General features: G+C 44.4%; 1 protein-coding gene, 3 non-coding genes and 1 pseudogene across 5 annotated transcripts in view; all 5 read left to right on the top strand.

Annotated features, from left to right (window-relative positions):
- Positions 1-6,165, top strand: part of LOC111980686 (F-box/LRR-repeat protein 19) — a 38,165-nt gene extending 32,000 nt beyond the window's left edge. For both annotated transcript variants that reach the window (XM_070449175.1, XM_024011560.2), the window contains exons 10-11: positions 2,131-2,352; positions 2,688-6,165. In XM_070449175.1, the coding sequence (XP_070305276.1) occupies positions 2,131-2,352; positions 2,688-2,845 (380 nt within the window). In that variant the 3' untranslated portion in view covers positions 2,846-6,165. The remainder of the gene's footprint in view (positions 1-2,130; positions 2,353-2,687) is intronic.
- Positions 6,166-6,767: 602 nt separating this feature from the next.
- LOC111980521 (importin subunit beta-1-like) lies at positions 6,768-25,656 on the top strand (annotated as a pseudogene).
- LOC111982170 (small nucleolar RNA SNORA79) lies at positions 21,819-21,961 on the top strand. The gene has a single exon (XR_002879681.1). It is a non-coding gene; the product is annotated as a small nucleolar RNA SNORA79 (small nucleolar RNA).
- Positions 22,672-22,816, top strand: LOC111982171 (small nucleolar RNA SNORA79). Its single transcript, XR_002879682.1, has one exon. It is a non-coding gene; the product is annotated as a small nucleolar RNA SNORA79 (small nucleolar RNA).
- On the top strand, positions 23,306-23,449 carry LOC111982169 (small nucleolar RNA SNORA79). Its single transcript, XR_002879680.1, has one exon. It is a non-coding gene; the product is annotated as a small nucleolar RNA SNORA79 (small nucleolar RNA).
- Positions 25,657-26,155: the final 499 nt, after the last annotated feature.

Below are 26,155 nucleotides of genomic sequence, written 5' to 3'. Positions count from 1 at the left end.
TCATTGTCTGTTCTTTTTCAGTTTTGAAGTTGAGTCTTTGCCTGACAAAGTGAAGTTAGGGTATATAAGTTATTCTGTACGAGTGTATGTGCCGACTACATTAAGATGTTACAGGTGTCAAGCTTATGGGCGTGTGGCAGCAGTGTGCATGAGGGAGGGTCGAAGGTGTGAGAAATGTGCAGAAGGGAATGAGACAAAGGAATGTGTAGTATTGGGGAAAGTAGTGGAATGTGTTAATTATAGGGGTGCCCATGGAGCTGGGGATCAGAAATGTCCCATGCGAGAGAGGCAGGTTGAGGTTTCTAGGGTTAGAGTAGAGCAGAAGTTGTCATATGCTGAGGCAGTGAAGAAAGTAGAGGAAGATGGGTTACGGGAGAGGAGTGGTGAGAGTAGTAGAGGTATACCAGTACAGAGGGATAGGCCAAAAAGTGAAAAAAGTTTCAGTAAGATTGGATTTTTAGCATTTATAGCAATGGTTATTAATTGTACTGCAGGGATGGATCTGAAGTCTCAGAGAATTGAGGTTGTGGTGGCAGCTGCAGAGGTATTTGGGTGTGCGAGACWTGACAGCAGGAGAGTTACAGGATGTGTTAAGTTGTGATGTCCCATCCTTTCAGGGTGATGTCATGAGGTAGGAATAAATACATTTAATTAGTGGAGTAGGGGGGTTCATTTTATTTTGTATAATTTTGAGATTAGTGAGTATAGTGTTAGATGGTAGGGTATTTATTTAGTACATTTTTCTTTTTCAAGTAAAGTTTAAGGGAGTTGTACTCCAGTCTAGTAGGTGGCGGCGGTAATGCAACAAATTGGATGCCAACCGCTGTTAAACCTCATAGAAGAAGAAGTAACCTGCACTACACTATGGAAGGGAAGATGCCATGCTGTGTTCATTGGCATTTGTGACATCGTCTATCCAATCTATAAAATGTACTGTTTAATTTCACTGTACYGTCATGCTTGTTTCCAGTGAATATTGTTGCAAGTGAACAACCACTCCCTTTTCATAGTGCAATAGTTCCCACACTTTTTATAGTCCCGTACGCTTTCAAACATTCAACCTCCAGTTACGTACCCCCTCCAGCACCAGGGTCAGCGCACTCTCAAATGTTGTTTTTTTGCCATCATTGTAAGCCTGCCACACACATTATACGATACATTTATTAAACATAAGAATGAGTGAGTTTTTGCCACAAACCAGCTCCTGGGAAGTGACACAGAGCTCTTATAGGACCAGGGCACAAATAATAACCAATAATTTTGCTCTTTATTTAACCATCTTACATATAAAACCATATTTGTGAATAACTCACCACAGGTTAATGAGAGGGGTGTGCTTGAAAGGATGCACATAACTCTGCAATGTTGGGTTGTATTGGAGTCTGTCTTAAATCATTTTCCACACACAGTCTGCCTGTATTTAGTTTTTCATGCTAGTGAGGGCCGAGAATCCACTCTCGCATAGGTACATGGTTGCARAGGGCATCAGTGTCTTAACAGCGCGATTTGCCAAGGCAGGATACTCTGCAATTTCGGTGAGGCTCTCTTGTTCAGATATCGGTAAGTGGACTGGAGGCAGGGCAAGAAAGGGATAACGAATCCAGTTGTTTGTGTCATCCGTTTGGGGAAAGTAATTGCGCACCCAACTCAATCCAGTGCTTCGCTATATCACATTTGACATTTTCCGTAAGCTTGAGTTAATTTGCACACAAAAAATCATACAATGATGGAAAGACCTGTGTGTTGTCCTTGTTAATGCAGACAGAGAAGAGCTCCAACTTCTTCATCATAGCACATTGAATATAGAGTTGCGGAGAGTCCCTGTAATCTTAGATTCAGATCATTCAGGCGGGAAAAACATCACCCAGATAGGCCAGTCGTGTGAGAAACTCATCATGCAAGCGGTCAGACAAGTGAAAATGGTTTAGTAAAAAATGTAAGCTTGTCTCTCAAAAAAACGTGTCAATACTTTGCCCCTTGATAACAGCTCATTTTTTGTATGTGAATCACATTTTTATTTGGCGTACCCCAATTTGGGAATACCTGTCCTAGAGCATTACAATGATAAACACACAGACTGTGAATCTTAAAAGTCCTGTAACATGTTTTGCTTTGTTCTTGGTCGAAAAGCTCATGGCGAGAGCAGAGGGGGGCGGTTCCAGAACGTAACGGAGCTGCGATTGGCCGGGCTGGACTTGACAGATGTCACGTCCCGCCTGTTGGTGCGCTACCTGCCCCACTTGACCAAGCTGGACCTGAGTCAGTGTGGCAACATCACGGACCAGACCATCCACACACTGACCTCCCCCATGTCTCCACTGAAAGATAGCCTCACCCACCTCAACCTGGCAGGTAAAGACTACACGGTAGACTCACTAGCCCCAAATACACCAAGGTAGGTACCCTGTTTTTTGTTTGTTCGTGTACTTGAGTATTGCAGGTTATCAGACTACTGATGAGGGATCTGCTCCAGATACTGACCTCTTCTTCCCTCTGAGATGTTTAATCATGCTAAAGTAGCAAGTAGCAACATACAGAGATACTTGTTCTCTTGTTTCCCAACGATATCAACCTGGCTCCTGGTTGAAATATTTAAACCACGTTTACTGATTGAAGTGTTGCAGTCTTTGTGGTTATGTAGGTTGACCGTTGGTTGTTAACCTCCTGTTGTTTCCTCCTGTCCGCAGGCTGTGTGAAGGTGACTGAGCAGTGCCTGCCCCTGTTGCGCCGCTGTGCCTCCCTGCAGAGCGCTGACCTGCGCTCCTGCACCTTGCTCACCCCCGATGCCTGTCAGCTCCTCTCCTTCCCTTGCCCTGATGATAGAGTGCTGCTCAAGAACAGCTAAGGGCCTGCGAAGCCCTCCTCCCGCCCACATCAACCCCCGCCACACTACAGAGATAAGAGAACGAGAGGGACCCTGCGATGTGGGCAGTGAGCCAGCCACTGAGGGAAAAGGACATGGAGTGGGAGCCATGAAAGAGAAAAGTGGGATTAGAGAATGAGAGAACCATAGACCTTTGCCTACATTTCTCTGGATCGACTTGTTTGTGAAAGGACATCATTGAAAATGTTTTAGCATGTACATATTCAATATCTGTACAATGGGTGTGTGTATATAAATGTAGTTTACTGTAAATTACCCAATCCGCCCCTTCCCGCTTTCCTACCCTCACACCAACCATTATCCAGCTGACATGTGTAAAGGCACTGCACTGCGCCACTGTCTTGAACTAGCATCATTTGCACTCCATAATCAAAAGCTCCTGACGAACTAATCAATTTCAATCTCTTTCGTGGCGTCAGACTACGAAGAATGTACCCAATGCCAGAGGCTGCGCCCCATCGGAAGCCGTTTAATGTACAGACGAATGCTGGGCTCATGTTAGTGTGTGTGTGTATGTGTGTCTTTGTAAGTATGTGTGAGAGATGTAAACGGTGTTAATGTGACAGTTGGCGCAAGAGACGGAAACATTACCCGTGTACGTCGCCTTCACCACTAAGCTCTCTGCTGCCCTCAATCTTTCTGGGGGTTAAGGACATTCAAGGCCCTACATATCCTGTTCAACGGCCAGGGAGCCACTAGAGCCCATAACTCCTAGCCCCGACCACAACCCCTTATTTTCCTCTCTTTTCCTGCCCAACGTGCCGTTCTTATGGGGTCTGTCAATCTGATTGTCCTACTCTGTACCCTGGACAGCCCTTCCCATCACACTCTGTCTCTCTGCTGCCCACCGTCTGTGCTGTGTGCGTACATTATGCAGAGAGCTGGACCTTGCTGTGTCCGACTGCAATGAACCATGCTTACCGTACTGTTTCATACCAGACCTGGAATTTGCCAAGGCCCCTTTCTTCACTGCTTCACAATGCCTGGCTGATGTAACATTATCTTGTATATGTGCAGACGGGTTCAGTCTAGATCACGACCACACCAACTTCCAGTGAATGACTGACACGTTTTGAGTATGACTTGGGAAAACTGTGTCGATAAAAGAGACCGTCCGTTGCACTGCGCTCGCTGCGCCACGTGGCAGGGGGGATTAAAACGAAGGCTGACCCTGGTTGGACTTCTGCCTCAGATGTGAGGGACTTTGAAGATTTCCCCAGAATTGGGTTTTCATTTCAGTGTCCACATGCTGCTTATCTTCCAAAGCCAGGAACATCCCAGCCCATCCAACCTGCCTCGCAGTGTCATTACCTTAAAGGTCTTGTAGGATGAGGGTTTGATTGAATCAGTTGTAGCAATTCCCCAAATAGTTTCTCCATTAGGGTACCCCTGTGCATGCTGGGTTTGGACTCTAATCACAAATCCAGTGCAGTATTTTATTCAGGCTCAACTTTTTTAACCAATCAACTCTCAATCCAGTTCAGAGGCCATAGTCAACAGTCAGTTGTTCCTTTTCCTGCTCACCCTATCATTATTAATAATGGATGTTATCGGTTGAAACCAGCATGTACGGGAGGTTGTTCAGACCAGAGCCCAAGCTGTATTTTATTTGGTTGAGCTGTATTGAATTAACATGAGCAGTATTTGACATGAGTAAACGYCATTCAGCTGAATGGGACTGCATTGGACCAGTTCAGACAGTAGCTATCGGACTGAATGGGCCAGTTCATTCAGTATTGGACTGGACATCACTTTGTCGTGCAATGCTGGACTCAACCATGCCAGGTTGGGTCAAGTGTTTCCCTTGTCTCCTTCAATAGCGGTTGTCAACTTCCTGAGCCATGTTGATCTGTATTTGTGCTTCAGTGCCAGTGGATCTTGTTGCTGTGTGCTATCTGGAACTAAACCCCACCAACTCTAGGTGGGTTGGTGAACGGTCTTAAACCTCGATCTGTAATTCTCATCTAAATCATGTGTTTCCGTATTCTTTCAACTATTCTGTTTGTGATTCCATCCTCATCGTTTCAATTCCCAATACCATTATTAGAACTCAAATCCGCTTCCTTTGGGTATAACATGTAGGGCTAGAGACCTGCCAAGTAACTATAGAGCCACTAGACAAATGGTAGTTGTCCCAATGCATTCAGTTGTACAATTGACTAGGTGTCTCTCTTTCCCTAAAAGGTTGGTTTGAAAGGTCACATGCCCAGCTTGGACAGTGGTTTCATCTTTACCCAGTTGTGTATTCTAAATCGCTTCCAGTGTTCCTGTGTGAATTTATTGACTTGCGTACAAAGCATTGGTACCAAGATTGCACTAACTGATTGATCAGAAGACAATTTAAGAGGGGACACTGAGCTATAGTGTGCTTTATTACCCTGAAAGGGTATCTATTAAAACAGGTCAAATTAAAACACAGCCAAATCATGAACCTTAAAAAAAGAACTTGATTCAAAAGTAGAACTAATTAGCTGTCCATGCTAGTTACCATTTAGCTGGGTAGTCCAGCGTGTTTCAATGTTAGCTCAGGTTGAGTCCTACTTTAGATCAGAGATGAKTCATTGTTATTTGCCACTAAGCTATGCTGCTTACAGAGCTGAGCTTACCACGTAGCAACTGTAATTGTGGTGGGCTGAGGCTTACAGCAAAGCAAATGTCCAATATATGGTGGAAAATTGCCTTGTGCCATACACACTCATCCAAATCAATATTTAACTTTTCATAGACTGAATGGGTCAGTTTTCCMAAAATGTTTACTTCCATCAGTAATGTGGGGTTGATACTACTCCTCGTCATCCAGTATGTTCACCAGAGCACAATCCAGCATGCGAAAGCATATCAAAAGTTAAACTGACAACCACTTTCAGAGAGAAAATAAATGGGTAGCGGTTCATGGGAATTGATCCGGTTGTCCGATAAGGAAATTATTCCAGACTCAAATCTGTCATCTTTATCACTCCCAGCCTAGTCAAGTTGACTCAGATTTGACCCCTAGATTGTACAGTCTTGTCTCTACCAAACTGTATTGCACCAGAGACGCGCACTGGATCAACATTGTCATCATCACCTCTTGCCAAAATTCCTGCTTTCTTTGATAAGGGGCATTTTATCCATTTGTTTTGCTCTTGTTTATTTGTTCATTGTTTCTTCCATTGTGTTGATCAAAATGAGAAAGAAAAGTAGAACAATGTGAAAAAGAGACAAAAAGAAACTCAAGGCAGCTACTTTTGAGTGACTACTGTAAAATGACTAACTAAATAAAGACAGTGGGGTGTTTTTTACACTGTGTGGCCTCTGCTGATTTCTCAGATTTTACATTAAGTGATGTTGCCTACATAGCAGCTCACTCATAGTCCACTTTCAATGTAGCTGCTGGCAGTTTCTGAACTGGTGCACAAAACTGGGCAGCTGTGATGGCTCAACCAAGACTATCACTGACCAAATCAATAGTGCCCCCTATGGACCTGGATGGCAGGGTAAGGGACGATTTATTTTAACTTTGTCCAAATATTATGATTATTATTGTTATGCAGGTGGACCTCCAAGTTCGGTGTCCTGGTTGCACTCTTCCATGGCTTATTTCATCACGTTCATTGGAAATTAAAATATATAGGCAGAACATAAGTATAGGGGGATTACTTACTTACATGAGTCGTACCAACTGAAATGATGGTCAAATTACATTAGGGTAGCTGGCCAATTTGTCCACTCCACATTTGGTTTAGAATTTACTGAGAAGTCAGATAATTGTATGGTTGATTAAGTACAGGACACAGTTACAACTTCGACAACAATTATACAACAGTTGGCTAATACCTTAAATGTTTTGGTTAAAAATGTATATATTTATCTTCAGACAAGGTGCGCGCACATGCTCCGGAGGGAGGAGTTTTTTTTGCCAGCGGCGTGTGATATCCTTCCGCGGGAGTCAAACAAGGCCTTTTCCCTCCCGACAACAGAATGAACAAGCGGCATTGTTCCTTAAACAATTGTTTTAAGGTTCCGCGTTTGGAAATAGCGCATATCCAGAGTAAACTAATCGGCTGGGGGATACCGGGCTTGTATGTTTTTCCTCACCGTCTTTCATTGTTTTATCCACGGTCCTGTTACATTGGTTGAACACTGAAGAAATAAAATCCGTGGTTGGCCGCGGCAATCTAACTAGCGACTTCTGTTAAGAGTGGTTGGTACAGAATGGAGCTGATAACAATCCTCGAAAAAACTGTCTCTCCGGGTGATTATACAGCTCCATATACTCATCTTTAACATTTGTTATGTGAAAAGTTTAGGCCCAGCAACTTGACATATCTGTATTTGATAACGATTACGGGTGAAAGTTAAATCAGAAAAAGGGAGTAGTGAAATGCCTTACTAGCCAGGCTGCTAATGTTAGGGCCTATTCACTCCGCGGATCCGGCTTCTGTTATCAACTCGCTAACATGCTAACTTTTAGCACTGTTAATAGTTCAATCTGGGCGGCATTGACAGAGCTGCCAGTTGTCAAAATGTATTATCCGTTGAAAAAGTTGTCACCCACATAGTTTGTCATTTTGATGTCATGTTTTTACTGGGTTGATACGTTTAGTTACTTATCAATTAACTTGGCTAGCCAGCCACTCGTGTGCAATTAAGTCGTCCCTGCCTTGCACGCCAGCTAACTGTACAGTCTAGATTACCAGCTATGTAATGTARCTAGCATGTATCGATGTGAAAAAATAGAATAGGGCCTGTACTCGATCATGTAAACCTTATTAGGTCGTATACGCTAGCTAGTTAGTGAAGTAAGCACTTGTGCATTGTCCGTGGTGATGTAACTTGGACAGCTAACTATGTTAGCTAAAGTTGGATATGAGTTGGTTAGCTCGATGGCTAACTCAATCTTTGGCATCAAGTAGCTATCCGCTAGTGAGCAAAGCATCCCCGGGAGCCAGCATGTTGCATGACATGGGTCACCTTTCTAACGAGTAAGGCTTGATAAATTGGCTGTTTAATTTAACGTTAGCTAGTTAACGAACTAATATCTTATCAGGAAATGAACAACCACAATTTCCCAAATATATTATCGCAGTAGCATTGAATGTGATCACTGCTAATCGTGGTAGCCTAGCTGGCTAGGAATTGTAGATGTATGCTAACATAACTTTGTGCTTCATGTTGTGGCTAACTAGCAAGTGCACTAGCTATAAACATAGTATAACGCTAACATTTCCCCCCTCGCCCCCTCAGATCGAAATGAACTGGAGGCGGCACAGAAGTTTCTGGAGCAGGCGGCAATTGAGAATTTGGTTTGTATAACTACACATTTCAGTCAGACGGATAATTTATTCCGATCACATTCAGGTCTGGCGCCAGAAACACAGGGCATTGAATTGCCGGCGTTTTCAACTGGGTCGTTCCTTCCCCCATCTTAACATTATGGCAGTAACGTCACACACCTCAACTTTCGCGAATGAATGGAGACCTAGCATTAACCCATGTTAGCTAGCTAGCACACCAGATACACCCATATAGGCATCCAGTACCTCGGCATGATCGCTTGGCACAAACTAAATTATGACAAATTCTCGTTAAGTTATTTTTTAAATKAATTCAGTTGAATATCACTTGAGCAATATAACCCCGTCATCGAAAACGAGTTCACTGCTAGTGATAGATCAGGATTACCCTGCTTTGATATGAACACATGTGGCTAACATGTTKTAATCCTATAGCTGGATTTGATTAAGTATGATATTCATGTACCTAATAGTTAACCGAAAAGCTGCATGATAGGCGTTTAGTAGTGAGCAAGAGCACTCGTCCCCCCTGACAGGTGGCCATTGCATTTTTGAAGTAGAAAGCAAAAGGGTGTAGCTAGCTGGCTAGAGAAGAGGAAGTAAGGGTTATCTGTCATTGAGCTACATTTTTGCATAGCTATATAGCTCTGCTATATGAGTGCTTGTGTGTATGCGCTCTGCCTTTTGAGAACATTTATGCTGTGATATTGTTTACTATTTTGGGCAGTGGCAGATCCCCGCAGAAAAAGCTAGGTTATGCAAGGTGTGCAGGGCTCATTTGAACCGACATTGACATGCTACTTACATCTGACACGTACCCTTTCTCCTGCTCATTCTATATTGTCCATGTGTTACATACAAGTTACATGTGTTGTATATTCTGCAGGTTACTCAAGCTACACATGTATTGTGTAATCTCTTTGGCCATACATCCTTATGTAGCTTGTGTCAAAGAAATATAACATTTTGGTCATTTAGCAACGCTCTTATCCAGAGCGACTTACAGGAGCAGTTAGTGTTACGTGCATTGCTCAATGGCACATTAGTAAATTTTTTCCCATTTTTTAAAATATTTTTTTATTACCTTGTTGGCTCAGGGATTCGAACTAGTGACCTTTCGGTTACTGGCCCTACACTCTTAACCACTAAGCACCTCAAAGGTCTATGCGCTGTTTGCTGGACTGTGCAGCTCTGTTAATGATCAGTCACATAATTAGCTAGGCAGATCAAAAACTATTACGGGAGTTTTACCCAAATCAGTAGTCAGAAGATGCCATGGTACAAGTCTTGCTAAATGGTCTTTTGTGGTGCCCGTATGTCTTTCATTATCATTGAAGACCACGTTGTGATTAAACCCAATCTGTCTTTTAATCTATCAGCTGAAGGACCTAGAGATTTCCTCTCATCTAAATATTTGGACATACTTTTTTAATCTCCAGGAAGCCTAGTTAGTGACACCAAGCTAGACACTTGATGCCTCATAGTCCCCACTAGTGGGATCTGGAATATGGGTCACAGGTGGTATCCACAGATGAAATCTTTATAGCGAAAATTGGTCACAAAGCAGAGTATACAGTGCCTTCGGAAAGTATACAGACCCCCTTGACTTTATCCACATTCTGTTACAGCTTTATTCAATCATTTTTTTTCTCTTAGCAATCTACATACACTACCCCATAATGACAACCTGTTTTTGCTTTTAGAAATTCTTGCTAATTTATATAAATTTTAAAAAACTGAAATTACTTTTACACAAGTATTCAGACCCTTTATTCGGTACTTTGTTGAAGCACCTTTGGCAACGATTACAGCATCGTGTCTTCTTGGGTATGACGCTACAAGCTTGGCACACCTGTATTTGGACAGTTTCTCCCATTCTCTGCAGATCCTCTCAAGCCCTGTCAGGTTGGATAGGTAGCGTTGCTGCACAGCTATTTTCAGGTCTCTCCAGAGATGTTTGAGCTCTGGCTGTGCCACTCAAGGATATTCGGAGACTTGTCCCGAAGTCTCTCCTGCTTTCGCTTGACTGTGTGCGTAGGGTCGTTGTCCTGTTAGAAGTTGAACCTTCGCCCCAGTCTGAGGTCCTGAGTGCTCTGGAGCAGGTTTTCATCAATGATCTCTCTATTCTTTGCTCCATTCATCTTTCCCTCAATCCTGACTAGTCTCTCAGTCCCTGCCACAGCAAAACATCCCCACAGCATGATGCTGCCACCACCGTGCTTCACTGTAGGAATGGTGCCAGGTTTCCTCCAGAGGTTTGGCATTCAGGCGAAGGAGTTTAATCTTGGTTTCATCAGACCAGAGAATCTTTTCTCATTGTCTGAGAGTCTTTAGGTGCCTTTCGGCAAACTCCAAGTGGGCTGTCATGTGCCTTTTACTGTGGAGTGGCTTCCGTCTGGCCTGATTGGTGGAGTGCTGCGGAGATGGGTTGTCCTTCTGGAAGGATCTCCCATCTCCACTCTGGAGCTCTGTCAGAGTGACTGTCGGGTTCTTGGTCACCTCCCTGACCAAGGCTCTTCTCCCCCGATTGCTCAGTTTGGCCTGGCGGCCAGCTCTAGGAATAGTCTTGGTGGTTCCAAACATCTTCCATTTAAGAATGATGTAGGCCACTGTGTTCTTGGGGACCTTCAATGCTGCATAACTTTTTTGGTACCCTTCCCCAGATCTGTGCTTCGACAATCCTGTCTCAGTGCTCTACAAACAATCCCTTCTAACTCATGGCTTGGTTTTTGCTCTGACATGCACTGTCAACTGTGGGACCTTTTATATATACAGCTGTGTGCTTTTCCAAATCATGCTCAATTACGACAGGTGGACTCCAATCAAGTTGTAGAAACATCTTAAGGATGATCAGTGGAAAAAGGATACACCTGAGATCAATTTCGAGTTTCATAGCAAAGGTTCTGAATACGTAGGTAAATAAGGTATTTCGGTTAATTTCTTTAAATTTGCAAAAATGTCTAAACCTGTTTTCCGCTTTGTCATTATGGGGGTTTTGTGTGTAGATTGCTGAGGATTTTTATTTATTTAATCCATTCTAGAATAAGGCTGTAATGTAAGAATGTGGAAAAAGTCAAGGGTCTGAATACTTTCCGAAGGCATTGTATATGTAAAACAGACATAAACAACTCACCAGGACTTGTATGAATTTAGCAGTTTGTTGTTTTGGTTACAGAAACGCATTATAGATCTGATTTAAAACTACCACATATGGATCATTAGTGTTTTGTGGAGCACACTGCTGCAACTCACTGACTGCAGCATGAACGGAATTTAGTGTCTAAATTGCTTTGCTGTTGCGTACAAACATGCTCCGTCATGTCTGTTGATTGCTAGCCTTCTACATCCTTCAGTTGCTGAATGTAACTGTTGAACACTTCAGTGTCACTGCAGTGAAATCTTACTCATGCCAAGGACTGAAAGACTGTGGTGATGACAATTTCTTTCTTACCTGTTTTACTAAACCACCACCATCTTACCAAACTCTCCCTTTCTTTCTCCAGCCCACGTTCCTGGTGGAGCTCTCCAAGGTGCTCGCCAACCCTGGCAACACCCAGGTGGCTCGCGTGGCCGCAGGGCTGCAGGTGAAGAACTCGCTCACCTCCAAAGACCCGGACGTGAAGACGCGTTACCAGCAGAGATGGCTGGCCATCGACGCCAACGCCCGGAGGGAGATCAAGAACTTTGTAAGGAGAAACTCCTCTTCTACCTCTTAGTGCAGATTTATTTATACTTTCTTGCTTTAGTAGGCTTTTGTGGTCTCCTGGCTCCCCGCCACCCCCTCCTTCTTTTTTGGGGTTGAAGTATATTAAAGTCTATTACGGTTTTAAGTGACAGTGTGGGTTACACAGTGACCTGTCTCTTATACACATCTAGATGTGTATAAGAGACAGGGGTTACACAGTGACAATCATTTAATTCAAATACCCCCTGGGGGAAAGAGGATCCAGGTGCTGCTGAAGTTGATTACTCTTCGACACCCCCCCCCCAAAGATAATTTAACCTCAAGAAACCTACCCAGCCAAATGACTTATTTTTCTTAAGCCTTTGGCTCCTATAAGGACCAATGTCCTCCATCTCACCCAGCCAAATGCACCAGTTGATTCACCTCCCTTTCACTCCCCTCCAGGTTCTGCAGACCCTGGGCACGGAGACGTACCGGCCCAGCTCGGCCTCCCAGTGCGTGGCCGGCATAGCCTGCGCAGAGATCCCCGTCACACAGTGGCCCGAGCTCATTCCCCAGCTGGTGGCCAACGTGACGGACCCCAGCAGCACCGAGCACATGAAAGAGTCCACCTTGGAGGCCATCGGATACATCTGCCAGGATATAGTGAGTGCTCCTGACTACTGTAATATGAAACTTGTGACATTGTGTCCTCAATTGCACAAAGACAAGATTTCAAAATCGAACCTAGACTGACTTGTGATGTCTTTGTTTTCATGTGCATGTTCCACTGCAGAGCAGACGTAGCTTCCATGAACAGCTGTCTTCTCTCCTCCCCTGTACTGTAGGACCCTGAGCAGCTGCAGGACAACGCCAACCAGATCCTGACAGCAATCATCCAGGGCATGAGGAAGGAGGAGCCCAGCAACAACGTCAAGCTGGCTGCCACCAACGCGCTGCTCAACTCACTGGAGTTCACCAAAGCCAACTTTGACAAAGAGGTGTGTTTGTGTCTCCTGCCCCGCCCTGCCTGTGTCCCACTATATTAGTGTTTAAGTTCCTCCTTTGTTGCATGATGTGACCCCAGAAATGGACAAATCTGAGCTTGTTTATCGACTTCACTATCTGGTCTGTGATGAGAAATCATGCACCACGCTGAACATGTGATGGATAACCCCTACCACAATATCTGAGACCTGCACACAAGGTTGGGTTTTGAATGATTTTTCTATGGGCCTGTCATAACAGTGAATGGGTTTGTGTTTTCCAGACGGAGAGGCACTTTATAATGCAGGTCGTCTGCGAGGCCACACAGTGCCCAGACACCAGAGTGAGTATCGTGAGTTTCTCTTTTCTATTTAAAACCTTTTTTGGCACATTTATTCATGCTTTCAGCCAATAATCATATTCTTAACCAATGTTGGTGAAATGCAATGTCTGTCTCCCACAGGTACGAGTGGCTGCCTTACAGAACTTGGTGAAGATAATGTCTTTGTATTATCAGTACATGGAAACGTACATGGGCCCAGCACTGTTTGCGGTAAGCACCCCCATGCAGCAACTTGGTCTTGCTCTGTGGTCTTTAGATGTGCTTCTACTTTCTGAAGTACTTGAGGCAGAGAACTCCAAACAAGGTCTCGATGGACCTTATCAGTTACTGATATCGTAGCGTCGCTTGTTGACCACTTGTCTGGTCAGTGGGGAGAAATCATGCACCACGCTGAAAAATCCTGATGTATAACTCCTACCACTATCTGAGACCTGCACGGACACCAACGCCAGTAGTCCATATCAAGGACGCTCTTTTTAAAATGAACCACCTTCCCCCCTCCTTTTGTCTCCGTCCCTTACCCCGAACAGATCACAATAGAAGCCATGAAAAGTGACATTGATGAAGTTGCCTTACAAGGAATCGAGTTCTGGTCGAACGTGTGCGACGAGGAGATGGACTTGGCCATCGAAGCGACTGAGGTGAGAGACCCCCTCCCTCCCCCAACACACACTTCCAAACGTGTTTCAACTCTATAAACTAAACAGAAGGCAACACTCCAGCCCACGAATGTAAATATGTTTTATATATATTATGACACCAGAAAGGGTTCCAGTTAGCCATGTTGCTGAGTGATGATATAGCTCACATGTCTGGTCTGTGATGAGAAATCATGTACCACGCTGAACGCCTGATGGATAACCCCATCCACTGTCTGAGACCTGCATGTACCTTGTTATTTTGTTAACGCTCTACTTTCAGCCATTAAGCTGGCACCCTTACCTTGAGGGTGTTTGTTAGATGCAAAATGCATACAATGGACAGCAAAAAGGTAAATATTCCTCTAAGCTTGGTACCTCTCTCTCTCTCCCCAGGCATTGGAGCAGGGCCGGCCTCCGGAGCACACCAGCAAGTTCTACGCCAAAGGAGCCTTGCAATACCTGGTGCCCATCCTCACCCAGACACTCACCAAGCAGGTACGCAGGAGAAGAGCCCGCGGCAGTCATTTTACACCTCGTTAACCTCTTCATTACACGTTAAGGATGATTTAATAAGGATGAATCATTTACTGGTATTAAAATCTCTATTAAAACACCACAGCTGGCAGAATAGCTGGCAGAATTCTCCATCTTTAGATTAAATGAAGATTCTGACTCCTAGGAAACCCTGTCTGGTCTGATGAAAAATCATGCACCACGCTGAACATGTGATGGATAACCCCTACCACAAAATCGAGAGTTAAGGGGGGGGGGGGGCTCACCCATCCGGACACCACCATTTTGTGTCTAATACCACAGATGGTCCCCCAGGAAGACGGTGTGCTACTGCTACCACCCATTTTTATAATTAGTACAAGTGTACCATGTGAAGTCTAGCAGGGAGGTGTGAGGGTTTCTGTACATGCCATCGCAGTCTATCTATTAGGGGCTTTAATGAGAGGCACTGGACTTGTCTAGCTGAGTTTGTCTGTCCTTCGCGTTGGTATCTGTTCTTTTGTTTGTGTCCTTTGCTACTCAATGTCCTTGTTGATATGCTACAGATACCTGTTCATGTAAATATATGCCATTTCCCTGGTCGTCTCTATGTAAATGCCTGTCTTTCCTCTCACCTCTCCTATGTGCAAGTCCGGTATAGATTCCTTTCATACTTATCCTTCCCTCCMCCCCCCCCCCCCCCCCYCTATGTTCCTCTGTCATGTGACATTGGTTATATCCCTCCTTTCTCACTGTCATAACGTTTCATGTAAATACGTCTCCTCTCATTCACCCCTCTCGCTTCCTCCTCAGGACGAGAACAACGACGACGACGACTGGAACCCGTGCAAGGCGGCGGGCGTGTGCCTGATGCTGCTGGCCACGTGTTGCGAGGACGCCGTGGTGCCTCACGTGTTGCCCTTCATCAAGGAGCACATCAAGCACCCCGACTGGCGTTGCCGCGACGCCTCCGTCATGGCCCTCGGCTCCATCCTGGAGGGGCCCGAGCTCAACCAGCTCAAACCCCTCGTCATCCAGGTGACTAGCTTCACCACATGTAGACACGAAGACACATATTCAACGTGCTGTAAACTATTATTTTAACGGCTTTGCTCAATTCATTCTAATTAGCCTAATAATTATGATACAACCCCTCACTAATGTCAGTGGTTGCAGTCTTTGTCAWCATAACCTGGTTCAAGCATTCGTGGCATTACCCTGAAGACGGCACAGTGATGCTGAAACGTAGGTTTACCCAATAAATTACTGGGAGTTTTTATATAGATATATATATTTAATATGCTGCGACTATTGTTATATATCCATTTTATTCGCCGTTAGTCAGCACCTCTACGCAAAATAATTTTCTCTGGGTGTGCGCCAGCTCATGCTTTTTATTAGACATGAAGGCAACACCACCATATTATGATCTCAACCAGAGAGCCTGCTGTAAGCTAACATATCAGATAGAGGAGACTTGACTATCTGCTAGGAAATTATCTTTGCTTCTTATGCATAGTAGTGATAGGATGTTCGGGCTCTTTTGACTGACTCTGATRTTTTCGCTCGTTCAGTCAAAGGAACGACGTTAGGCGCCTTTTTGTTCATTTGAGTCAGTAATGCCCCGCGCACGCAGGACCCCTACCGGTGAACGWTGAACTGAGAACTCAAGTCATGATTCTACAAGCATCTCGTTCACCATTATTGAAGCTGTCATTTGTGATTGAGACATGTGAAACTGTGCTTTAAACAATGTACATTGGTTGATTGCTAGGCACACCACTAAGATTGCTTCTTTATACATTTGGAACGAGGTATAGTTTGTGGCTCCAACCGGACTAGATCGCGAACGACTCTTGGTGTAATGCATTGTTTAAATGTCTTATGTGGGTGATGAGCACAATGTTCAAACTGCAGCCCCCAGAACGATTCATTCTCCAGTTTGAGTTTGTTGAGCAGAGGCTGTGTATGTTTTGGTTCTAAAGAAAAAAGCTGTGTCAATGACATTCGAAAATCAATTAATTGCAGTCGTTCTTGCGCCATGCGATCAATTCAGTTCTAAACATGTGTTTTTCTTCTCGACGCTTATGATCTATTTCCCCGTGCGCATGTGACTGACGGTTGGCGCTGCTGAGCCAGGGGAGCGTGTATTAATCCTGCTGTAGCTAGGACTCACTGCGGCCAGTACTAGCAGGTCAAAACGAAAGACACAAATGAACCAGTCACTCAGGAAAAACGAATCATGCGTCTCGAGTCAGTAAGAAGATTTGTTCAAAAAGAAGGAATCATTTGCGAACTGCACATCGCTAAGGCACGGCCCAACCAGCTCAAACCCCTTGTCATAAGGATACCTACTTACTGATACTGATTTTCCCCAGGGGAAGTTTCGGTGGAGTTTCACAGCAGCGTAGACTAACACGGGTACTAACAATCCACCATCTGATGGGTGTGGCGAACAAGGAAGAGGATAGCTTGTGGCCAAGTAGAAATGTATCTGTTGTAAAGGTCATCTCTAGGCGGCAAGCATTTCTCAGTTTCCTTGTGTTGCACGCCCATCAGATAATGCATTGTCTTTTCTTTGCGCTCTAAAACTCCCCTATGGTTTATAGTGAAACTATCCGCAGGTTTGGCTTTAATTACATTTTAAGTTCATCTTTAGATGCAACAACTTAGGGTAGACTGTGGTTCAAGGGTGATCGGGTATTTACAGACATGTTCACTCACATGTAGGGTTGACTGGAGAGGCTGTGAATAGGGTGGTATCAGCTGAACCACCATGTTCTTTCATGGCTGTGTGTGTGTGGCTGTGTTTTCAAATGGCTCCCTATTTAGTGCATTGCTTTCTACCAGGGCACATAAGTAATGCACTATGTCGGGAATAGGGTGCCATTTTGGACACAGACTATGCCCAAATCCTTGACCCCCCCCCAAGCCCTATTGAACTGATAACTGAATTGGGTGCTTGTCTCAGCGTGAGCTGCTGATAAGCTTGTGCAAGTGTCTTTAATCACACTGCTAAAACCTGTCATTCACTAGGCACCAAATTCAAGAAAACTGACAAACGGGACTACCTGACGTTGTCCAATAAAATACTCTTGTTTCCGTTATAAAATGGAAATATGTGAATCTAATGAAGCAAAGAAATGTAGGCAGTGGAAGCTTGTATCTGGTCTGTGATGAGAAATCTTGTACTCAAGACCCTGAGAACCCTGATGTTGAATAGGATTTATCTGAGACCTGCACAGACAAGTTCATTTAAGGCTGGATTTAGACATTYTCTGTAGTAGTGATGCGGGGRAAAAATCGGTAGTTTCAWAACTCGTATCGTTTTGACAATTGCAATATTTTTGTGCTAATTGGCTGTACCTGCACCAAAACTTTTTATTTTTTTCCTTCATAGCTTGTTCATCTTAAGTATGGAGACAATTTTTGTCTTCACTTAATTCCATGACTGATCAAACCGTATTTTCTCATGGCTCTCTCTTGTGCCTCTGCAGCAGACATATGGTGAACAATATGTTTGGAACATCAATCGCAATAAAACCCCACTATCGAATTCCCAGCCCTACTCTGTAGACGAGGGGTGGGCAACTCCAGTCCTCGGGGCCTGATTGGTGTCACACTTTTTCTCCGTCCCTAGCAAACACAGCTGATTTAATCAAATTGCATTCTAAACGGAAGATCATGATTAGGTGATTATTGGAGTCAGGTGTGTTAGCTGGGACAGAACTGTGACACCAATCAGGCCCCGAGGACTGGAATTGCCCACCCCTGCTGTAGAGGCTCTGAGACAATCCCTGGTGGCCCTTTCCCTGTTTCTGTAGTCTGACGCACTACTGTTGTAAAATCTCGTCCACTGCCCTCCCGCTCTTTCCAGTCCATGCCTCTCGCTACACCTGAATACTGCTGTTATATTAACAGTACCTGTCTTTCTCTGCCCATCCATGCCTGTCTTTTTACTCTTAAACACTGGTTAACAGTACTTAATAATGAATAAATTATAATTTATTACATTTCTATAGCGCTTTTCGTAGAATCTCAAAGCTCTTAAATGGGTAGACTTCATGTATCTCTGCTCCCCTCTGGTCGTTAACCACAGTAGTGTCAATAAGCAGTCTGCTCTTGTTTCTCCCCTSCCAGGCGATGCCCACGCTGATTGAGCTGATGAAGGACCCCAGTGTTGTGGTGAGGGACACCACGGCCTGGACGGTGGGCAGGATCTGTGAGCTTCTGCCGGAGGCGGCCATCAACGAGGTGTACCTGGCCCCTCTGCTGCAGTGCCTCATCGAGGGCCTGGGGGCCGAGCCACGCGTCGCGTCCAACGTCTGCTGGGTGAGACAGAAGCTAGAGCCGCTAATTCATTTACTTCACCGTTTTAAAAAAAACAATTCAACACGTGGATATACAATGCATTTAAAATCATTGGGGATAATGCCAGAAGTTGAACCGCTTATGTCCGTTGTGGTCCTCTTGTGGGCCTCCACACGTAGCAGTAGTTCTTTGTTAATCCCACAGATAAGGATTTTTATCACCACAAGCATSAACGATATACTGCACAGTACAAAGACACTTGCTCAATTACAACAATTGATCTCAGTCCACCCCACTCGATTGGAATATGTTGCATCAAAGTACCTGTAGTTGAGAGAAATACCGGTCAGGTCTGTGATGAGAAATCATGCACCACGCTGAACATGTGATGGATAACCCCTACCACAATATCTGAGACCTGCTAAAAATGTATTTTATAWAAAWAAAAAAAAWTAAGGACCAAAAGTAATGATGATTCATGGGTTTTCATATGAATGCCCTCATAACTTCTCCCTTTCCCTCCCTCAGGCCTTCTCCAGTCTGGCGGAAGCCGCGTACGAAGGCACAGATGCAGCAGAGGAACAGGAGGAGCCTGCCACGTACTGCCTCTCCTCCTCCTTCGAACTCATCGTCCAGAAACTCCTAGAAACCACAGACAGGTAGGCAGGACTGTCCAGAAACCGCAGGCAGGACTGTCCAGAAACCGCAGGCAGGTAAGCAGGACAGTGGGTTGGAACGGCACCTTCTATTCTCAGGACTGTTAAGGTTTAGAAACCTCTCAACTTGGCTAGTCAAACTAGACATTTTGTATGAAGGAGTTTTAGAGTTGGCTAGAGAATAACTCTCTGGTCTGTGATGAGGAATCATGCACCACGCTGAACGTGTGATGGATAACCCCTACCACAATATCTGAGACCAAAAATGCATTTGGAGATGTAGAATGGCGTTAAAATCTATTTCCTTAGGAATTCCTTTTGAAGCCCTTAGCTGTACATATCCTTTTGAAGGCTGTGAGTCTCTTATCCAGTCTCGTCATCCTAGGTCGATGAGGTTTATGTATTTAAGTGCACCAAATTTGTGCTAAGAATTGTACACATTTCTGTATAATATTGTTTTGCTGCTGCTGCATAGTAATGATTTAAGTGAAATAAATCAATGTTCTCCCTCTGTGTCCACCAGGCCGGACGGTCACCAGAACAACCTGCGTAGCGCGGCCTACGAGGCCCTGATGGAGATTGTGAAGAACAGCGGCCAAGGACTGCTACCCAGCCGTGCAGAAGACCACCCTGGTCATCTGGAGCGCCTGCAGCAGGTCCTGCAGATGGAGGTGGTCCCAACCGAGAGAGGAGGGGGATGGGGGGGAGTGATTGATTGGGGATGGCAGCGGGGGGGGGCTTTTGGTCTGTGATGAGAAATCATGTACTACTACTCTGAAACCTCTGATGTTTACTTAAGGATTTATCTGAGACCTACTTTAAACTATTATACATTTTGCTTGGAGTCTTTTCTATATTGAATCCCATTGAATAATCTGTTTTTCATGCGTTCTCTCTCCTCAGTCTCACATCCAGAGCACGTCGGACAGAATTCAGTTCAACGACCTCCAGTCTCTGCTGTGTGCCACCCTGCAGGTGAGACGAGTCGACTTCATTCAGTTTGACCCTCAAACTATTTCGACCTCCTCGAACAGAGGTAGAAGAAGGATACCTAGGGCGTTCCATTAATATATTTAGCTGTTGAGTATTTTAAAGCCTTAGAAAAGGTGATACACATTTTAGTACTGTCTGGTCGTGAGAGAAATCTTGTACTGAAAACCCGCGATGACACTAATAGGAAGATCTAAAACATACTAGGAAAGGAGAAGGCTTTATGAGGAAAGGTACCGCAAGGAAACAACTTCTGGGTTGGACTTATCCTCTTTCCCGCTTCTCCTCACACTAGCTAAACGACGTTCAAGTTAGACCTGTGCTATGTTAGGTTAACCCTTTCCCTCCCACTTCTCTCTATAGATGTGCTGAGGAAGGTGCAGCACCAGGACGCGTTGCAGATCTCAGACGTGGTGGTGGCCTCTCTGCTCAGAATGTTCCAGAACACTGCCGCTCCGGGGGCGTACAGGAGGATGCGCTCATGGCCGTCTCAACCTTGGTGGAAGTGAGCCGTTTAAAACTGTCACACTGTAGTGGATGAGTTAATTTAAAGTTTTTATTTTTTATTTTTTACATAAGTCACACATACATTAGGGTTTTCTACCCACGCCTCCCACCATTTTAGTGGGATGAATTATGTTTGTGAATCTAAGCCGTAAAACTTCGTATCTGGTCTGTGATGAAAAATCTTGTACTCAAAACGCTGAAAACCCTGATGTTTAATAGGATTTATCTGAGACCTGTTTCCAGCCACTTGGTCAATGTTAAACTGATTTCCACGCTTCTTACAGTATGTATATGGTGTGTCGCATGTCCAGTGCACATGCCTCACTGAGCGCGTTTACATGCACACTAAACATGTGGTGTTATGGCTTTGGTCGTATAAACACCTTACTCTGCTGATCTTAATCGCTGTACGGTCACGATCAAAGTAAACATAAGCCAATTAAAACAGCTCAGAAAACCCGGGTATCTCTCGAAAGATTCGGCTATAGAAACGGCTCAGTCGGTGTTCCAGCTGTGCGTTTGAGCTGTGCCTGTGCTAGCACCAGCAACTCAAGCCTCCCTCGAATGCGTGAGTTTGGACTAACTAAAAGTATGAATCTTAGAACTAGTTTTCACGTCGAAACTTTGTCCGAACTCCAAATCAAATAGTTTTCCCAAAAATAACATGGTCGCCATGGCAGAACGCTTATTTTGATTGAAGATTTTCTACATTTTATCAAAGTGCCGTCCGGTAGACTGATTTTAGATATGTCCAAGTGTACAGGATTATTAGGGATATTTCTTGCAAAGCATGTTAACATTTGAAATTTGAATTGTCATATTAATCCTACTGTTCACAATCGTATTATTGTGTGCATGTAACCATACTCAATGTTGTGCTGTAATGTCTTCCATGCTTCCTCCTCAGTATTGGGTGCTGACTTTCAGAATACATGGATGCCTTTAAACCCTTCCTGGTAATTGGATTGAAGAATTACGCAGAATATCAAGTGCGTGCTATGATTTTTCAAGGATTTATATTCATATTAATCTCTTAAAGTAAAAAAAAATAAAAATTGTCCTCCCCCTGACGCCTGTTCCTCTCGCTGCTCTGAGCTGTGGCAGCCGGGATTTTAGTTCGTCACAGAGTAAAGCAGGGTCTATTTCACCAGTGTTCATGAGGTAGCAGGGCTGCCATTGTCTACACTGGACTTTGCTGGACCCCACAGTTGAAATGCACTGATTTAGTAGCTAAGTTACTTCTAGTAATGCTTGCTGTGAGAGTCAACACTCGATTAGTTCAGCTAGCTACACCACTCCTCACCCACCCTTCCCTCTCTCTCCCTTGTCAGGTGTGTCTGGCCGCGGTGGGCCTGGTGTGTGACTGTGCCGGGCCCTGATGTCCAACATCCTGCCTTACTGCGACGAGATCATGCAGCTCCTGCTGGAGAACCTGGGGTGAGTTGCACTTCAGTTTCTGCCACCTGTGTTGGTATGACAAGGCTGCCATTATCGATCCCGGAATGTGCAGGACCATCATTTGAGTCTTTTGCAGATTTACAGCCTCCGTTTTATTGATTGGTTACTTTGTAGAGACATGCAAATGCCTTCGTGTCAAGCTGACTGTGGACACCAAAATTGTTTAATTCCATCTGTCTTTGTTTAATAGGTTAAGTCTTGTGGACACATAATGCAGTTTGTCACCAGTACTGACTAAGGGCGTGTGTGTTGCCCCTGCAGAATGAGAATGTGCACCGGTCAGTGAAGCCTCAGATCCTGTCAGTGTTCGGAGACATTGCCCTGGCCATCGGCGGAGAGTTCAAGAAGTACCTGGAGATCGTCCTGGACACGCTGCAGCAGGCGTCGCAGGCACAAGTCGACAAGGTAGAACAGATGGACCCGCACTGTACCACATTGGCATCCCCTTGTTTCGTTTGACCCTGACGCCTGTTCCTCTCGCTGCTCTGAGCTGTGGCAGCTGGGATTTTAGGTCGTCACAGAGTAAAGCAGGGTCTATTTCACCCAGTGTTCAGAGGTAGCAGGGCTACCATTGTCTACACTGGACTGTGCGAGACGCCACACAGTTTCTTCCTTGCAACCTTAAGCTTGCCTCTTCCAGAGTTTGTTATGTTATTAATAATATGGTGGTCAATGGTTCATTCTAGCAAAATTGTTAATTGACCAGTTACTCTTATTGAAGGCCTTTTGGATTTATCAAATGACCGTTGCGCACCTCGATGCGGTCTGTCCTCCGTCCCTCTAACCTGCTGTGTGTGTTGGTTCCTTCTCCCTGGCAGACGGACTATGACATGGTGGACTATCTGAACGAGCTGCGGGAGGGCTGTCTGGAGGCCTACACTGGCATCATCCAGGGCCTGAAGGGCAAGAGAACGTGCACCGTGAGTCCCTAGCCACCTACCTCCCAGCATCATAACTAATCTACAGATTTTGTGGATCTAGTATTTTGGCGTTTTGCTGACTATGGTATTGATATTGTGTCTTTTTAATTGTCTTGAGATGCCAATTGTAGGATTTTCCTGCACTTCTGTTTACAGTGGAGACTGAGTCCTTCCGCTGACGCCTGTTCCTCTCGCTGCTCTGAGCTGTGGCAGCTGGGATTTTAGGTCGTCACAGAGTAAAGCAGGGTCTATTTCACCCAGTGTTCATGAGGTAGCAGGGCTGCCATTGTCTACACTGGACTTTGCGAGACCCTACACTTGCACATTGTGGCGTTTGCTGATTTTCAGACTTTGCAGTATGCCAGATTTTCCTAACAAGCATCCTTAATCACCTCTTCGCCAGATATGGCCACTGAGTGAATATTGGGCATCTGTCACCTCTGCCTTAATTCTATGATTGTGCTGAACATGTCTTCATTGTTTCGTTCTGTCCGCTCTCTGTCCTACCTGTAGCTGACGTGATGCTGGTGCAGCCCAGAGTGGAGTTCATCCTGTCCTTCATCCATCACATCGCTGAAGACGAGGACCACTCTAATGGCGTGGTGGCAAACGCCGCCGGACTTATAGGGTAAAGCAACTAGGATTATCTCAGTGGGAGTGACGCTTGCTTTGTGGATCACAATAATATTGAAGATGCTTTTGGTATGACATAGCATAAAAATGTTAGGGGCAGCTTGGTCTAAGATGCATGAAAAACACTGAATTTTTATTTAAAAGATTGTTTTAATCTAAGGAAAACCTCTCTGGTCTGTGAGATCTTGTACTCTTAAACCCTGATGTTTAATAGCATTTATCTGAAACCTGCACAGACACTTGTCAGTAAGAGGCCTGAAAAGGAGTTTGAGGTAGATCGGAGTCGTGTTTCCAGCGACTTGGTCAATGTTAAACTGGTTCCTCTGCTTCTCCTTACAGTATGTATGTAACTGGTGTTGTTCCTGTGACATGCTTAGTTAACTTCTTATGGCTGGGATCCTGTTAACGGGGTCGATATGACAACAGCCAGTGAAAGTGCAGGGCGCCAAATTCAAAACAGAAATCTCATAATTTTAAGATTACTCAAACATACAAGTATTTTACACCATTTTAAAGATAAACTTGTTGTTAATCCCACCACAGTGTCCGATTTTCAAAAAGGCTTTACGACGAAAGCACAACATAACATTGTTAGGTCAGCACCTATTCACAGAAAAACACAGCCATTTTTCCAGCCAAAGAGAGGAGTCACACAAAGCAGAAAGAGATAAAATTAATCACTAACCTTTGATGATCTTCATCAGATGACACTCATAGGACTTCATGTTACACAATACATGTATGTTTTGTTCGATAAAGTTCATATTTATATCCAAAAATCTCAGTTTACATTGGCGTGTTATGTTCAGTAATGTTTTGACTCCAAAACATCCTGTGATTTTGCAGAGCCACATCAATTTACACAAATACTCATAATAAACATTGATAAAAGATACAAGTATTAAACATGGAACTTTAGATAAACCTCTCCTTAATGCAACTGTCAGATTTTTAAATAAAAACAACATGCTATAATCTGAGTACAGCGCTCAGAGCCCAAACAAGCCATGAAGATATACGCCGTGTTGTGGAGTCAGCAGATGTCAGAATAGCATTATAAATATTCACTTACCTTTGATCTTCATTAGAATGCACTCCCAGGAATCCCAGTTCCACAATAAATGTTTGATTTGTTCCATAAAGTCCATAATTTATGTCCAAATACCTCCTTTTGTTCACGCGTTCAGTACACAATACAAACTCACGACGCGCCGGCAAGTCCATGCGAAAGTTCAGATAAAGTCATATTACAGTTCGTAGAAACATGTCAAACGAAGTATAGAATCAATCTTTAGGATGTTTAACATAAATCTTCAATAATGTTCCAACCGGAGAATTCCTGTCTTCAGAAATGCAATGGAACGCAAGCTAACTCTCTCACGTGAACGCGTGTGGTCAGCTCATGGCACTCTGCCAGACCCATGACTCAAAGAGCCCTCATTCCCCCCTCCTTCACAGTAGAAGCATCAAACAAGGTTCTAAAGACTATTGACAAACTACAAACCTCAGATTTCCCACTTCCTGGTTGGATTTTTTTCTCAGGTTTTTGCCTGCCATATGAGTTCTGTTATACTCACAGACCTCATTCAAACAGTTTTAGAAATGTCAGAGTGTTTTCTATCCAAATCTACTAATACTATGCATATATTAGCAACTGGGTCTGAGTAGCAGGCAGTTTACTCTGGGCACCTTATTCATCCAAGCTACTCAACCCCCCCCTTTCCTCAGAGACCTGTGCACGGCCTTTGGGAAGGACGTGTTGAAGCTGGTAGAGCTGCGGCCCCTCATCAACGACCTGCTGGCGGAGGGCCGGAGGTCCAAGGTCACCATAACCAAGATGCTGGCCACATGGGCCACCAAGGAGCTGCGCAAGCTCAAGAGCCAGGCCTGGTGAGTTACTGACCTAATGACCTACTGACTGACGGTCACCCCTACAGCACCTCTAGGGCACCATGAAACCACAAGGGAATAGGCAAGGGAGATTATTATTTTTTTTTAAACAATGTACATTTTGAAAGTTTATGTTGCGTTGGGAGATACTTATGCAGGAAATGCTAGTATTGTCCTTTTTTTGGGGGGGGGGAGATGGCGTGAAATTGTAACCATTAGTGATTTCATTGAAAGAGCATGTATCGTGTAAATTGGTGACCAATTCTGATATCTATAAAGTCACCAGAATTTCACTGGAGCAGCCTAATGAGAGGGATCACTTTACATGCATTGAGCGCGTGAACACAGAACTTTGGCTCCTACAGCAAATAACCTTTTCTTCTTTTCCCTCTACAGATTTCATGCTTGTTGGGGATAAGCTAGACAACAATGAAAACACCCCACTGGAGTTTCTTCTGTCTTTTGCGTCGTGTCCGAGTTAAAGCAGAAGTGAAGCGTGCGCT

This window comes from Salvelinus sp. IW2-2015, linkage group LG20 (genome assembly GCF_002910315.2).
Source record: "Salvelinus sp. IW2-2015 linkage group LG20, ASM291031v2, whole genome shotgun sequence".
NCBI classification, from domain to species: domain Eukaryota; kingdom Metazoa; phylum Chordata; class Actinopteri; order Salmoniformes; family Salmonidae; genus Salvelinus; species Salvelinus sp. IW2-2015.
Note: the sequence above shows the minus strand (reverse complement) of the source record. Positions and strands in the feature narration are given on the sequence as shown.